The sequence below is a fragment of the Platalea leucorodia genome (genome assembly GCF_965183815.1).
Source record: "Platalea leucorodia genome assembly, chromosome: 2".
NCBI classification, from domain to species: Eukaryota; Metazoa; Chordata; class Aves; order Pelecaniformes; family Threskiornithidae; genus Platalea; species Platalea leucorodia.
Window position 1 is genome coordinate 32,213,952 of NC_138824.1, and position 15,033 is coordinate 32,228,984.

At 44.9% G+C, this 15,033-nt stretch overlaps 1 protein-coding gene across 3 annotated transcripts in view; it reads right to left on the reverse strand.

The window, feature by feature from the left end:
- Positions 1–6,118: 6,118 nt before the first annotated feature.
- The window catches only part of GTF2F2 (general transcription factor IIF subunit 2), a 91,845-nt gene continuing 82,930 nt past the window's right edge, over positions 6,119–15,033 (reverse strand). For 2 of the 3 annotated variants that reach the window (XM_082304482.1, XM_082304481.1), the window contains 2 exons: positions 13,548–13,691; positions 6,119–6,921 (listed from right to left, as the gene is read on the reverse strand). In XM_082304482.1, the coding sequence (XP_082160608.1) occupies positions 6,802–6,921; positions 13,548–13,691 (264 nt within the window). In that variant the 3' untranslated portion in view covers positions 6,119–6,801. Of the gene's footprint in view, positions 6,922–13,058; positions 13,294–13,547; positions 13,692–15,033 lie in introns of those variants that run through there. The other variant, XM_082304483.1, reaches the window with a different exon arrangement.

Consider the following 15,033-nt stretch of genomic DNA (forward strand, 5'->3'; position numbering starts at 1 on the left):
TAAACAGCAATAGTATCTTCATCAAGATACCTCTGCTTTCTCACATGCTGCTGCTGGCTTGGAGCAGGTAAGATGCCTCCCTCCGCTCCCATGGACCTCCGGCTGCGCTTCAGCTCTGCAGCCGCTTCCCTGGGATCTGGCTGCCATTGTAATCAGGGATGTTTTGCCCTGCACCAGCCGGCAAGTAGATCTCCACGTTGTCGCTAGCCCACAGTGGGAGAGCAGCAGTTAAACACCGTGTTCATTTAGCTTGGAGATAAATGTCTCGGTAGGAGAGGGAAAAAAAAAAACCAAGCCAAGCCTGAAAGTCTTTGCCATAAACAGCCCAAAATCCATTGCCAGGAGTGCACCCATGCTGGTTTGTGGTCCCTGTGCCTTGGCTGGCTTTTGGTTGAAGCCGCAGCTGGAAGCTGTTGTGCAAAGATCACAGCCAAGTGGCTGTGGCCAGGACTGTGGCCTGGGGGAGCTTTTTTTTGGTGCCAGCAAATGCTGGTAACCGTGGAAGTGTTGTGCAGGAGCATGGCAGGATGTTGTTGAGAATGCGTGTAGCTGCTGGGTGTTTTGAGCCATTAGGGCTGCATTTATCACCTTCCACTTCTGGCACAAAAAGGAGCCAAAACACCCTTAAACTGATGCTAGGAGGCCTTTTTAGACTCTTTTGGTGTGTGATATCAACCTCGCCAATGAGGCAGTGGCTGAGCACGGTGAGAAAAATGATGAGCAATTGTTTCTCCGTAGCCCTCTTGTCATCCTGGGAGCCAACAGCTTGGATTCACCTCCCCGTCTGTAACCAGCAGCAGCGGGAGGAAGCACTGCTGGCATTTGGGAGAGCAGCCCCTTTCCTCCCATTCTCAGCAAGGTGCAGGCATGCCAGCAGCCCTGCCAAAGCAATGCAGCTGTTTGTTTGATTTTTATAGGGAACGTCCAACAAACTCGATGTCCAGAGAGGATTTAAGAATTAGCTTCCCAAATCCTTTGTGATACAGTAGTTGAGAAAAGACCGCATAAAGCTGTCTGCTTCCTCCCTGCCAACTGTGGATGCTCAGCTAGCAAAACCCCTTGCTACTGGAATAGTCTGGTGCAAGGGCTGAGGTTCATCTCCTCTACCTACAGCTGTGTCTGCACTGGAGCTGGGCACCCTTGGCCCCTCCAGTCAAGGCAGGGTGGGATGATTTCCCTGCCTGCTGCAGCTGTGTGGTTGCAGCACCATAAAACTGCCTGCAGCTGCTGGTGCTTGGCCAAGCTGCCCATAAAAAGGTGTTTAAGGGGGCTGGCATAGCCCTTCACCCATCGGCTTTGGCTGCCCTGGCTCAGTGGCTGCCTCCTGGCAGTACGTGCCATCCAGTTCGCTTGTCATGGTGGGGCTAAGAGTGGTTTGACTCCCATAAACCCACCTGATTTTTAAGCTGAAAGGGCAAGATAGCTGCCCACAAGTAGAAGGGGGGTTTGTGTTCATGGCCACCTTGCTTACTGTGGGCCAGGCAGCTTTGGGAAGGACACGCAGGAAGAAAATCCCATGTCTGGGGGTGCCTGGGCTGGTGGACCCTGCGTGGATGCAGCCCTTGCTTCTTGCTGCCTCTCCCGTTGCTGGAGTATAAATAGCCTCTTCCTGGGGCTGGGCTTGGCCGGGCAGTGGAGGAAGGCCTTTCAGGAATCCATACTGGGTTTTATGTGAGCCCCTCTGAAAGAAAAAAAAAAAAAAAAAAGGACCTTAAATTAGACATGTGAAGCCTTGGGCAGGTTGATGCCATTTCCCTCCCCCAGTACTATCAACCCTCCCACTACAGACTGGTGGGGGCAGCTGGGTGGGTGCAGGCATAGACCCGGGTGGCCGAGGAAGGACTCTCCATTGTTTCCTTTGTTGCTTTTAATCAAGGCTTTGGCCTTGCCTGTGCCTTTGGTCCTTGGTTATCTGTCTTGCAGCTGCTGAAAGCCTTCCCTGCCTCCTGGAGGTGTTCAGGTCCCTGTGGAAATCCCACTCCCAAGAATGAGCTTCAAAAGTAAAACTAGTTAATGGAGTAGAGGTGAAAAGAAGCAGTCATTCCCTTCCTTTCAAGAAAGCCAAATACTGCAGCTTCCCCCTTATCCCATTTATTTGTTTATAATTGCAAACACACCAACTGCAAAAGCCCACACCCCTGTGTGACACCGTCAAGAGCAGAAAGTCCCTCTCAGCTGGCTGCGCTCCTCCAAGGGACACATTTTGGCTGAGGTACTCCTAAGACCAGTACGACCAGTACCAGGCTGCTCCTTGTGCTGAGATTTGCTGAGGTGGGACAGAGAAGAGGGTTGCTGTAAGTTCAGCTGCTGGTGCTCGGATCTTGCTCATCACACAAGCCCTAGGTGTGGTCAGCTCAAGCAGTGCTCAATGGCACCTGCGTTCATTCACCCCTCTGGCTTCTGGGTGCCCCATGCTCTGCATCCAAAGACATTTACCAATTCCCTATTCCAAAATGCAGTGTACTCCAAAATTTTTGTGTTTGATGAGAGCTGAAAGTGGAAGAGTTTGACCTGCTTGAGCCTTAAGACGCCTGCTGTAGCACCAGGTGCTGGGCTCTTCTGGAAAGGGCCTTTTTTGATCTTTTCTGCTGGAGTTTGTCATCCTTGTGCAAATAATTAAACAAACACTCCCAGAGAAAGGCTGACCCTACAGCCTGATAGCCACACACAGTCTTGGTTAGGAGAGCCAGGAAGAGTCCTCCAGTCCTGCCACCGGTATCAGAAATGGGGCAGGTTGCACCCAGCCACATCTCTCTGAAAATCTGAAGGAGGAGGGCTATCTTCCAGGTGAGCCTGGAGCAGCAGCTCAGCTCTGATACTGCGTTAGTGAGAAAAATGATTTGTTAGGAGTCAATAAACAGTGACTAATGAAAAATGCCACCCTGGCAACAAGGACGTGTGAACGCGGGTGGGCATAGCTGACACACGCAGGAGGTATGTTCAGCTGGAGCTGACTCCAGGCAGCTGGTGAAGACAATAGGTAGCTGACTCAAAGCATGGCTGACTTTAGGGACCATCCACTGGGACCAAAGCAGCTAGCGACCGCCGATCCCACTACGAGCTCTGTGTCGAAGATGTGGTGTCGGCAGCAGAGGTCTTGTAGCCACATCGCTTCTTGCCAGTCCGCGGCTCATATTCAGGCTTGGTACTTTCTGCTCCTGTTCCTCGTGGAGTCCTGCCTGTCCCAGCGGCAGCCTCCGGGCTGGCTGTAGGCAGGGCTGTGGAGGAGGCAGGCGGATGGTGACAGCTGTGAGCTGGCAGGGAGGGAAGCGGGGCAGCGCTGGGACCAGCCTGTCCCATGCTGGGTTCAAATCCACTCCCCTTCCCCACGTAGCAGCAGCAGCCTCCAGGCTCGCACCTTCTCACCCGTTCCCAGCCCACTGGCACGGGGATGTCTCTGCTGGGACAGCTGCATCACTGCTGCCTTCCATCAGCTCAGGCCCATGCCTGCACCAGCTGGGCTTACAGAGTATAAAACTTCTGATGACTCAACTGGTCATTCGGGAGAAGTAATGCTAGACAGTAGACACGCTTTTAATCTCATTTAATGGCATTTAGCACATTGATACTTCTGCTTGTGCCTATGGGACCTGCTTGTGGACCAATGTTTCGACCACTGATAGTCAAGAACATCTGCACGAGCGGAGTTCAGCAGTGAGCAGAGACAGCAGCACATGGGAAGACCAGCAGGGAATCAGTGTTCATCACTGCTGTGAGTTCAGAGTTTAAATTAATCCAAATGTGGGGGCCAGGGACTCAGACTTGAACACCTACGAGCCTCCTCCTCCTCTCTCTTGGCATATGGCAATCCTGCTAACAGCACTTGCATAAGGTCCCCTTGCAGAACAAGCGGAGCGGAGCCAGAGAGTTTTTGCTGGTTATTACGTACTGGATCCCACTGAGGTTGCCCCAAATGCTAAATCATTATCGCAGCCCTGCATGAAGTTAGACTGATCCTGCAGTACCTTGAGCTACTGCAGAAGGGAGAATGTGGGGCCCGTAGCAGCCTGCTCCTTCTGTCTCTAGGGTGGTTTGTGCTGCAAGGCTTGGCTGCAGGCTGGATGATGACCTGCAAACGGCACCTAACAACTCCACCTCCGTCTTTACTGTGCACTCCCACCAGGCAGGAGAGTCCTTGAATGCATCTCACGGGTCCCGGTGTCAGGGCAGGAGAGCATCTTTCATCCTTTTGCTCAGCACCCATCCTCTTGCTCAGCACCTATGTGGGCCCGTTGTGCCCTTCTCTCATGCCACATGGATTTTGTGGCTGCTTCTGGGGCTAAAATTCCAGTTGCACACTAACAAGCTAGAAAGCCTTCAAAATCATGCAGGAAGCAGGAAAAAATGCTTCAGGAGCTGCCTGGCTTCTAGACTGTCCACTGGATGTCTTTTTTTAGTTTATCCTGGTGTAACATTTCCCAGTTGTTTTTTGAAATAGTTTCTTCATCGTCCCGTTCCCCTTTTAGCCTGAAAACTGGCACTGCTCCAGAGAAGGCTGCAAGGGAAACAGGGCACCTTGGCTTTCCTCAACCTTTCTGTTGCTTGTTGGTTGAAAGCTCCACTGCTCGTTTACTTCGAGCACTCTCCATGTTTTTAATGATGCTCGTAAAAATAATTTTTTTGTAAAAAACATAAAACCCATAAAAAATGGCATGCTCTGTACACTTTCCGTTACTGCTAAGTAGAGCCTATTTACCCTGTCCAAAGGCACTCTGCAGATCAATTTAATACGTACTTTACTTAGATCTTCTGGCATTTCATACTGACTGATTATGTCCCTCTCAACTGAAGACAAATTGTGACGCAGTAAACTCATGTAAAACCAAAAATAGAAGCAGATCCAAAATACTTTCCTGCTAAGCTAATCCTACTGGGGATCCCACTAAAGGTAACCTTTTCCCTCTGAAACGGCATGGTCATTTTTACCTGTGGCACTGAATTACAACACTACTACATCAATCAGGATTGCATGGCATTCCCCTGCATGGTTTTAGAAGATCAAGTGAGGAGCAACATAAGGGAGAAGCTGACCTAGACCTCCCAGGTACCTTAGCTGCTCAAACAGGACACAAATTCAACGGAGGAGCCCAGCTCATGAAAAGCAAGAGTTCTCATCCTACATGGTTGTGAACACAAGTCTCTGGAGGACTCGAACAGCACAAGGAGGACAGCAATGCCTGCAGGCTCTGGCTATTGCTGGGGAGCGCATCACGTACCGTAGCAAGACATGAAGGCCGACCTCCCGGGTTCCTCTCAGCATCCTCAGATATCCCTGCAGCCATTAGCAAACTGGGTCCTGCTCATAGAGCCTGAGGAGACAGGAGTCAACAGCAATGTTTATGAAAGCACACACATGCATCCCTGGAATGCAATCTGCTCTTCAAAAGCTCTCAGTAGTCTGCCTCCTAGGAACTGGACACTTCATGCCACAGGAAGCTGAGCACCAGCAGGAAGCATATCTGTAGAGAGATACCTACACAAACAATTCTAGAAAAAAATGAATTGAGCAAGATTAAAATGTGTGACTTATGCGTAGGGGTCAGAGTTGGTTTACAAACCTCCAAAGGCATTTGGCCCCCCTCCAAACCTTTCATTGCTTCCAAGAGGACCAATAATGGAATGTTTGCTTTTCACGCAGACCTGTTATTTTATTAGCGTGTGCAGAAGTGATGCACACAACTGAAGGACCTGAGGGAATGTGAAAGTTGTGCTATAAAACCTCACCTTCTGCTTCATTTATAGGGATACTAATGAGGTTTTTTTCCACTCTGTTTTCTTTGCTCTTTTTTTAACATAAATGCTTTGAGAATGTAATTAAATAGTCCCGTCCCATCTGCCTCACAAAAAGGATGCTGAATAGACAGCCCTCGCAATGGGCTTTTCAAAAATGGGGGAACAGAGACATGGATACGTTAAGCAATCACAAAACACACAGAAACCCAGTGGCAAAGCCAGCAATAAAAACATGGTTTGAAAAAACGCTATCTAAATCATAATGTGTTCAGTCAATAATGTAGAACATTGCATGGTACAAATTAAAATAATGCTTTTATTGATATGCTTAAACATAAAACATCAGTAACATCATAAAAAACAAATGAAAGATAAGTCCGTTCCTTGATGTACTTAACAGGCAGACATTTCATTTTTTTTTCTCAGTAATCACCTGGAGGGGACTGTCATCTTCCCACTGACCTGTGTATCAAACAGCCTTTGCTTTATGGGTTTTTAACTGTTGATTTGTTCCCATGCAGTCTAAGGACTGTGATAAGCACCACGGTTGTGGCTGTTTTTCCTAAAGCCCGATCCCAAAAGGAGCATCATGTCCGTTCCACCCAAACGCTGCACAAAGGGTTGTGGACCTTTACAGCCTTCCAGATGAAGCCCTGACAGATCCCAGCAGAAGTGAGGGGATTAACCTGGTTCTACGGGAATGCAAACCCATAAAGTTATGGGTTCCTCTAGGACACGTTCTCCTTCAAAGTCGTCAAGGCTTGGAAAAGCCACAAAGCTACCAAGAAAAAGTAAGATCAAAACTCAAAAGATTTCTAATAAAGATAAATCTAATACAAGTTTATTCTATAAATATTTTTTTTCCTGTCAAAAGACAAAACACTTATAGAAACATACAAGAAATATTCCTTGGAAAAAAAATGAAGCTATGGAAAATTACAAAGTATCAGCTGCTTTAATTTAACGTGAACCTTGCAGAATTGCGCCGTGCTTAGTCCTGTCTGTAAACCCACTGCGGTTCCCTCAGTGCAATCACTCTAATTCTCTCTTGCTTCGTAAACGCTTTTGTTAATCACTCTTGTCTTCTCCTTGATAGTGTCTGTATTCTGGCTTTAGCTCCCATGTGTTTTTGTGGGTCCCCTTCACGTTGTAGATGCCTATTTCTCTTAAAATTTCTTTCAAGTATATCTGAAAGGGAAAAAAAAAAAAATCAAATTATATAGGCAGACAATTACCACAGTTCCTACACGACATCTCGAGATCTGCTCAATCACATCAACTCGGTTCATAAAAACTACCAGGTGGACAGTGAGGTTGGCTGATCAGCACTAACTTGTGCGGTAACGACTCTGTGATAGACTTCAATCCCCAGGCACCACGAGGGATTAGAGCAGCCCGGGTGCAATGCCCGGTGTAAGCCTCAGGGATGCAGCAGCAAGGAGCACCTGAGTCCCAGGGGTGATGGCTCCGGGGCAGTCCCTGTGCAGCCCTGCCAGGGTGTGGAGAAGCTGGTACTAGCTAGATGAGTTGCTCCATGGGCTGCTGAAACGAAGCTCCCAGCACCCCTGGGAAGGCGATGCTGAGGTTACTGAGGCCTACAGCAGTAGCACCAACCCACGGATGAGCTAGCGGAGATGCTCCGCAGCTCCTGTCTCAAGACGGGGCACTTGCAAAATCAAAAGGCTGCGATATGCCCAACGTACCCCGAGTATCAGATGCGCAGCTGGTCTAAAAATCTGTGTGCTGTTAGGTTTCTCATGTGACTGCGGAGGAGTGGGGACACGAGCAGGCTTTCTGCCCTGGGAGCTTGCTGCCACCACAGACAGCGAGCCGTGCGGGCGGCCGCTGTGCACGAGGTTGCTCCCCGGGGCGGTGGGACACAGCTACTGTGCAGGTCTGTACATCACCGTTACCTCACACATCTTCCTCCTGCTGCAGTTTCTCCATGTGAGATAAAAGCTCTTGGCTTTTCATCTTGCTTGGGCTGGGATTATCTTGAAACTCCCTGCCTTATTCAGACCCCATCAAAGACCTCAGCTGTTGGTTTTCATGCCATTTTGCAAAGCTTTAAGCATTTTATTATGGCCTTGTTTTTAGAGGAGAGCTGAGTAGGTGCCAGAGAATTTTCTAATACATTCAAATATTAAGGCTAGGAAGAGAAATAAAAAAAACCCAAGCAAAGTGATGATAGCAGTAGTATAACCTTTGACACAAGATAGCTCACTAATATCGCCCTCCTTTACTCTATAATAAACACTAGTAATTTGTTTCATTTTTTAAAGAGCCGTTTGCCTGCTTGTTTGTTTAAATATTCATCGGGACTGACTTGAGCGGATTGCCATGGCAACCACAGACCACAATTTGAGAATCCCCACATTAAATTCGTAATTGCTTTAGTTTGAGCAATTTAATTCTCTTTGAGAGCATATACTGAACTGGAGTTACTGGAACCCTTGTATTTTCTGTATCCACAGTTCCACTGAGTGCAAATATCAACATACTCCAACTCATTAAAAAAAACCATAATGATGACATAGGAAAAAAGAAAGGCTGGTTGCCCAGTCTCTTCCTTACACTCTTCCCATTTTTTGCTAAATGGAAAAGTTGGGAAATAAATAAAAAGTATGTTCGCAGTCAGTAAAAAAAGTCTCTTTTAGAGAAACGGATCATTAGTCTCTCTCCAGGTACACAACAAAAATGTACAAAGCAAAAAAAAGTCCATATCCCATACTAATGATGATACTTCATTTGGACTCATGTAGCAAAATTATTCTTAAAAACCTATCTCAAAGCAATGAGGGGTGTTTGTCCAACAAGTAAGAAAGATGACCATAACAGACTGCGTATACAAACTAGTTTCTTAGGGTCTTTTCTTCAAGGAGAGCGGCAGCACACCAGGAGCCGTGAGCGGGGAGTTCGTTTTGCACTGTGGGGATGGCTATTCAGTCTTCGAGGGTGCACGATGCAAACCCCAGCAGGTGGCAGCAGGAGATCAATATACATCTCTTAGCACACCTTTCCACATCTCATCTATTGCAGAGATGCTGTCACTATTTGAGAGTCAGGTACCTAAGACAAACCTACTCACTACAACAGCAATCAGTGTGCCAACGTTTTCGTGCGAGGACGCTGCTGTTGCGCAATGCATTTTTTAAAAGGGGGTGAAAGCAGGTGAAAAAGTGATTTCTATGTGGGTACGTGTCGATGTGTATACCTGCATATCCACCGCTTTGTTTGCAATCCTTGTGCATGCACACGAAGTAGCTTTCAGTAGTGTCACTGACAGACACTTCAAAAGATGGCAGAGTGGGTGGAAGAAACACTCAGATTCAAGGTTAAATTCTGCTCTAGACCACACGGACAGATTAATAAGAATTGCAAAAAAAAAAAAATATAACTGCACTTAGTCCCATGAAGTACATCCATATGCAGTTCCTGGGCTGAGCGAGCTAGCCTGCATCTGGGAAGCCAGGTCGCAAGGGGCGACGATGCCGCAGGGCTCAGGCAGAACGAAACCGCTACGGCTGCGCGGTCCACAGCTCCCGGCGGCTCGCTGCTGTTGGGTGGCAGAATCTTTGGGTGACATTTTGCACAAGGCAGTTCTCACCTCTCACTACTTGCTCACGCCTCCAAACCACCTACCCGGTTAAACGAAGGTTACTTTTAATTTCAACTAGTTTTCAGACCCAATTCCCCAGGCAGTTCTGCTTCTCTCTGGGCAAAACTTCCAAGAGTTTTAATTCAACAGCATAACAAAATGGAACAAAACCAACCCGAACTGAAAAGCGAGGTAACGTCTGTGCCGCAAGTAAGGGCACTTCAAGCTGTGACCGTGAACTGCAGCAACTGAGGATTTGCAACATATTCCTATTTGCCATCTCCACTACGGGGGGAAACAAGCAGCAGTGGTTTTAGGGAGGGCAGCCGAGAGCGTTAACACAAAAAAATCACTCTGTGTGCACAGACAATGCTGAACTGTTGGAGCTTTTAGACAATTACAAATCAGGGATAATCCCGCTGTACTGTACCATACTTGAGAGCAAGTGGCTTGATGAGATGAGTTCAGGTGACGTTATGATTTTTCCTGCAGGATCACTTCTCCTCCCAGAAACCACGACCCTCCACCTGGGTCCGCGCTGTGCCAGGTTGGCCTATACATCTTGAAGCATACTACAGCATCAAGAGAAACCCCCCACTTCCTCTAGTGATGCCAAATACTGAATTTTAGAGCCTGGTAAATGCTGATCAGGAGCCCACAATTTCTTCTCAGAAAGGGATACAGTATGTTTATATACATATAATTGTAACACAGAAGCTAATCTGTAGGTAATCTCTTTGTACATTTAAGGCATCCTCTGCTCTGTTACACCTTTGCTCATGATTTTTTCCATAAAAAGCGAAATGTTATTATAGAATTATGGGATAAAAATTTCTGAGAGAGGAGTTAACTTCCAAGCTCTGAAAACCCGTCAGAAACTTCGAGGGGAAAAAAACGCCCACCATAATTAGGGTAACCAGTACTTAAAACTGAAATAAAAGAAAAAACTGCAATCAATCTACCCCATTTTGAAAAAATGCAGTTCATATTAGACCACTGGTTCCATACTGGTTTCATTTTTCACAAATATTTGATTGCTCACATAAAAAGCGTATTATGTTCTCAGCCACGAAGTCCAAATCTAGAATTACTGCAGTATTTCCAGGGAGCACTCAGTATTTACATCTGGGTAGGTGGCAACAGATTTGCCTATGACTGCAAATTGTTATTTTTCATTAAAAAGGAAAACAAATAAACCCAGGTTTCCCTAATATAACAGTAGTTTGTGTTCAGAATAGACTTGCTTTGTGATTTCTCGATTGCAAAATAAAGATGGCAGCAATTTCTTGTGTAACATGCAACACATTCTGTAGCAAGGGTTTAATTTACTATTTACATTTACCATTATGCAAGAAAAATAGCCTTATTTATGTGTTACTTCACTAACAAAGATGTTAATTCCCTTAGACAAATGTGTTTTAAATATTATTAGCCAGTGATGTTAAGCACCTAGAACTTCATTTTAACGGGAGCTGAGGAGACAGCAGCAGCAGCATTTTTTTCCTCGTGTCTGAAAATAACCTCAACATTTAGAAACTCAGAGGAGAAATTACATACCCAGACAATCTTAGACACTGTGACAGAAAATAAAGCAGTGAACACTCAGCAGAGATTAATTAGCAGCCAACCTCTGTGCAGCACAGGGAAAGCACGCCTATTCACCTGTTGGCATTTTACTTTTTTTTGTCAGCTATGGCTGCTCTGCAAACAATAAAGTCACACTGGGCATTAGGAGCAGATACTTTATTTTGAGAAAAAAACCCAAAAGTTGCACACGAAAGGCTGAAGTCCACAGCACCAGGGATGCTCACACACAGAGCGAACGCTGCCTGAGCAGCAGGAACCAAGGGATAGTATTTTTAAATGGAAATGGATGCTGTTAGCAACTCCCTACAGAAGTTTTTAATGGGAACCCTGATGGGAAATTAGGATAGCTTTAGATGAGGGGTAGATGACGTACTGAAAGATAGTTTTGAATTTATCACCATACTGGCTACCCAGTGAATGAAGAAAGGCATCAGGAAGAGGATTTTGGTCATTTATTTTCTCAGGATATCTGGGTCTGAGGAAGTTGGATGGGCACCAACACCTATGGCAAAACCCTGGCTGGGAATGAGCACGAAACCCCTAACTCTCGCACACAGCTCCAAACTGAGACCGCACAGCCTGCTCACGGGAAGAGGGTTTAATGGTTTGATTAATCTCAGGAGCCCTATGGGACTTTCAGCCATCAGTAGAGAGACTCAAATAAGAAACACAGATGCAAAGATATAGCCCAAATAACATGGGATGTTGGGTCAAATTAGTCTACAATTTGCCTTTAACATATCTGTATTACTACAATAGTTGAAAAAAAAAAAAAAAAGGCTAGGTTTGCTGAGATGAAAGTACACAGCACAGTTTTATTATGCTATGGGCGGAATATATTCAGGAGCATATGATGACACAGGAGATCTATAGACAGGCATAGAAATTCATCATAAATGTAACAGAAGTATTCATGTGAAGTATTTTGTTCTGTACATCTAATCTAATAACTACCCTATACTTCTAATCCCTAGGGCAGCGACTAAGACCAAAATTGGATTAATCTTGCCTAACTTTTGGTGCTTAATGAAGAAGCTTCTGTCAGAAGCACAGCTTTTCCAGGCCCCCTTGAGCTGATGCAGAGAGACAGGTACATTCAAGAGGTGAATCACATCACAGGAGGAAGAAAACTTTTGTTCTCCCATAGCTTAAGTGGGAGTTGTGGGTGACTGTTTCTAGCTGAAGTCGTGCTAGACGGGATAAATCTGCACCTCCTTACATTCAAAGTGATCGAGATAGTGACTGTCATACCTCTCTCTTACAAAAAAAAATAAATCTTAACATTTCCTTGCCACTCCCTCCATATCTTCCTCCTATTCCTTCCTCCTTCTCAGCTCCCATGATCCACACACCTTCTCTGCCACACAGATAAGGAGTTGAGTCATTAGATAAATGAATGGAATAGAAGACACAAATACATTATCCAACTAGTTTCTTCCAAGGTACTAGAACACTGTCAACCTACATGTATTTGAACTGGGTTAACATCTTTGTGCAGCTTCTTAACCAAACAGATTGTGCATCTTATACAAATCCTCTGATACAGATCCACTTAATTCTAAACGTGAAGTGAGCAAAACTAGTAAGCATTTCCATTTTTTCCCCCGCTTTTACAGAGGAATAATTTGTTCCATAATCCAGCTGTCATCGTTCCTTCTTCTGCCTTAGCTCTAACAACTTCTGAAATTGTTTCTCCATTTAGACTCAAACATAATTAAGTCCCTTTAAGCTTTCGGAAAACTGCAGCTGGGTGGAGGATAGATATCGAAGTCAGCAGTGAAAAACATCAAAAGCATTGAAGATACTTCATGTCTCATTGTCTCCCCCTGCTCCTGCCTGGTCTGCTCAAGGAAAGCTTGAACAGGGGAAGAAGGGAAAGAACTAGAAAGTTAGGGTTCATAGATGAAGGGGCTGGCAGACACTGCAGGATAACAAAACCATCACGTCAGCACATGTCTTCATGCTTTTCTTGTTTGTGCATCAAAACAGTATTTAAAAAAAAAATCAAAATAAATGCCAAATGTCAAACCCCTAAACTCTTAGTCTTAGTATGCTGTTTGGAATAGAAGGAAATCAAGTAAAGGAAATCAAGTGATTTTGGGGGTGTTGACATGATGCCTGAGCTCCTACCATGGATAATGTGTGCATTTAATACTAATTCCATGAAACACAGTTTTCTAGACCCACAAAAAAGGAGTAACGTCTGTTGCTATGCCAAGATGAAGTTCAGAAGCTGAAGGAAGGGCTGACCACTCACTTACACAAGCTCTCTACTGCCAACAGCAACGGAACTAGGCTGTTACTTCTGTGAGGACAGGAGTAGCCTGGGAGACATCAGAGCATTACAGAATTTGGTTTCTAGTATTAAAGCAAACCTAAATAAGAAAGAGACCATTTAGGTTACTTAAACCACTTCTGTCAAGAAAAAGCATACTCACTGCAATGCTTGGTATCCTACACAGTCTTACAATGGTGAACTTAAAACTCAATTATTTTGGTTTGTTGTAAAACATATTTACAGAGCTGTTTCAAAGGCATATAGTATATACTAAACTATTTTTTGGATATGGAAAATATACACAATAGTAACTACTGAAAATGGTTATATTACAAGACGACTAGTACGTACCACCGGCTGTTTGGTTATGTCCACCAGGTCTTTAATGTTGTAATACTGGTGTTTCTCAAAGGCTGAAAAAAGCATGTCCAACACTTGTTGTTTATCAGCTCGAGCCCGTTTTCCATCTTCTTTCTTCTTCTTCTCATATTCAATCTATCAGATACAAAACAAGTTTTAAAGACATTCATATGTAACGCTGTATAATTCTGTGCTGAACATTAAGACATAAAAAAACCTCTTCTATTTAATAAAACACTGTTCAATGACTCAGTGCTTTTCATCTGGAAAATTTTCTTTTCAGCACTCAAATGTTCTATTATGAACATAAACTAAGCATTTTGTCCTCAGCACAATAAGCTTTTCAGATATGTATCTCAGCTTTAACTAGTAAAAAACCCCAGAAACAGAGCCTGCATGATGTGCCCAAACCTGGAGAGAGAATTAATCTTAGTACAGGAATCCAAACTGAGACAGTATTTTCACTCCACCTCTGTTGATATCAGCTTCTGAAGTATAATGACAGATATCAAACAACCTACAAATTGCCATAGTCAGGAAAATCCACAGAACAACATGGCTACATCCACAATCCTAACAACCACCTGCCCAAAGGATGCTCAAATGGCCCTTGGACACTGCCTCCTCTGCTCCAGAAACAGCACTCAAGGCAACCACTCCGTCAATATGAAACCAATCTTCACCAAGTGAAGACACACTTCGAGGATGCGGATGATATCTCTTCAGGAGAAACCTGAGTAGCACACATAAAGTTACAGCAGTCTAAAAAAAAAAAACCTTCCAAGCAAATAGAGGCCCCTTGTTGCCACACATCATCCTATTTCAGAATGCATATTAAAAAGTACTTAACTATTATAATCTGCACAAGATGACCATATATTTTTGCAGAAACTTTTATCGCCACCAAAAATACTTCCTGCATTTCCTCAGATTCATCATCAGAAGCAAGATTTGCACGGACCAGCACACCCCAAACAAACCCCAATCACTGCAGAGCACCAACCGCAACATCTACCAGCTCATCACCCCATCCACCCCCAATACCACCCTCGATAACAGAAAGCCTAGAAATGAAAAGTCACAGTTCTACTGTATACTAAAAATCTTATTTTTAAGAAGAGAGATTAGTTTTATGGCACAATTTATTTTTTCCTATGTTTCTTTGCCAGGTAACTCCCTCCTACTCTCTGAGTGAAAATAGCCTGTTCTCTTGGTATCTGTCCCAAAGGCGCTAAAGGCTATTACCACCTTTGCCATTGCTCACAGGTCTCTGGCCAGCCAACTCTCTCTTTCAAATCCTGAAACAGATGTACCTCATTAAATTGAATGCAGAGCAATTATTCCCAACCTGTAGCTTGAAGTCTGTTGCTTCTGCTTAAAACCTAAGATGAGCTTGGGCAACCAAATACTTGTCTGCTTTTCCAACTGTATGTTAGTGTTATACAAGATGCAACCTCTCCACACAAACCCACACAAC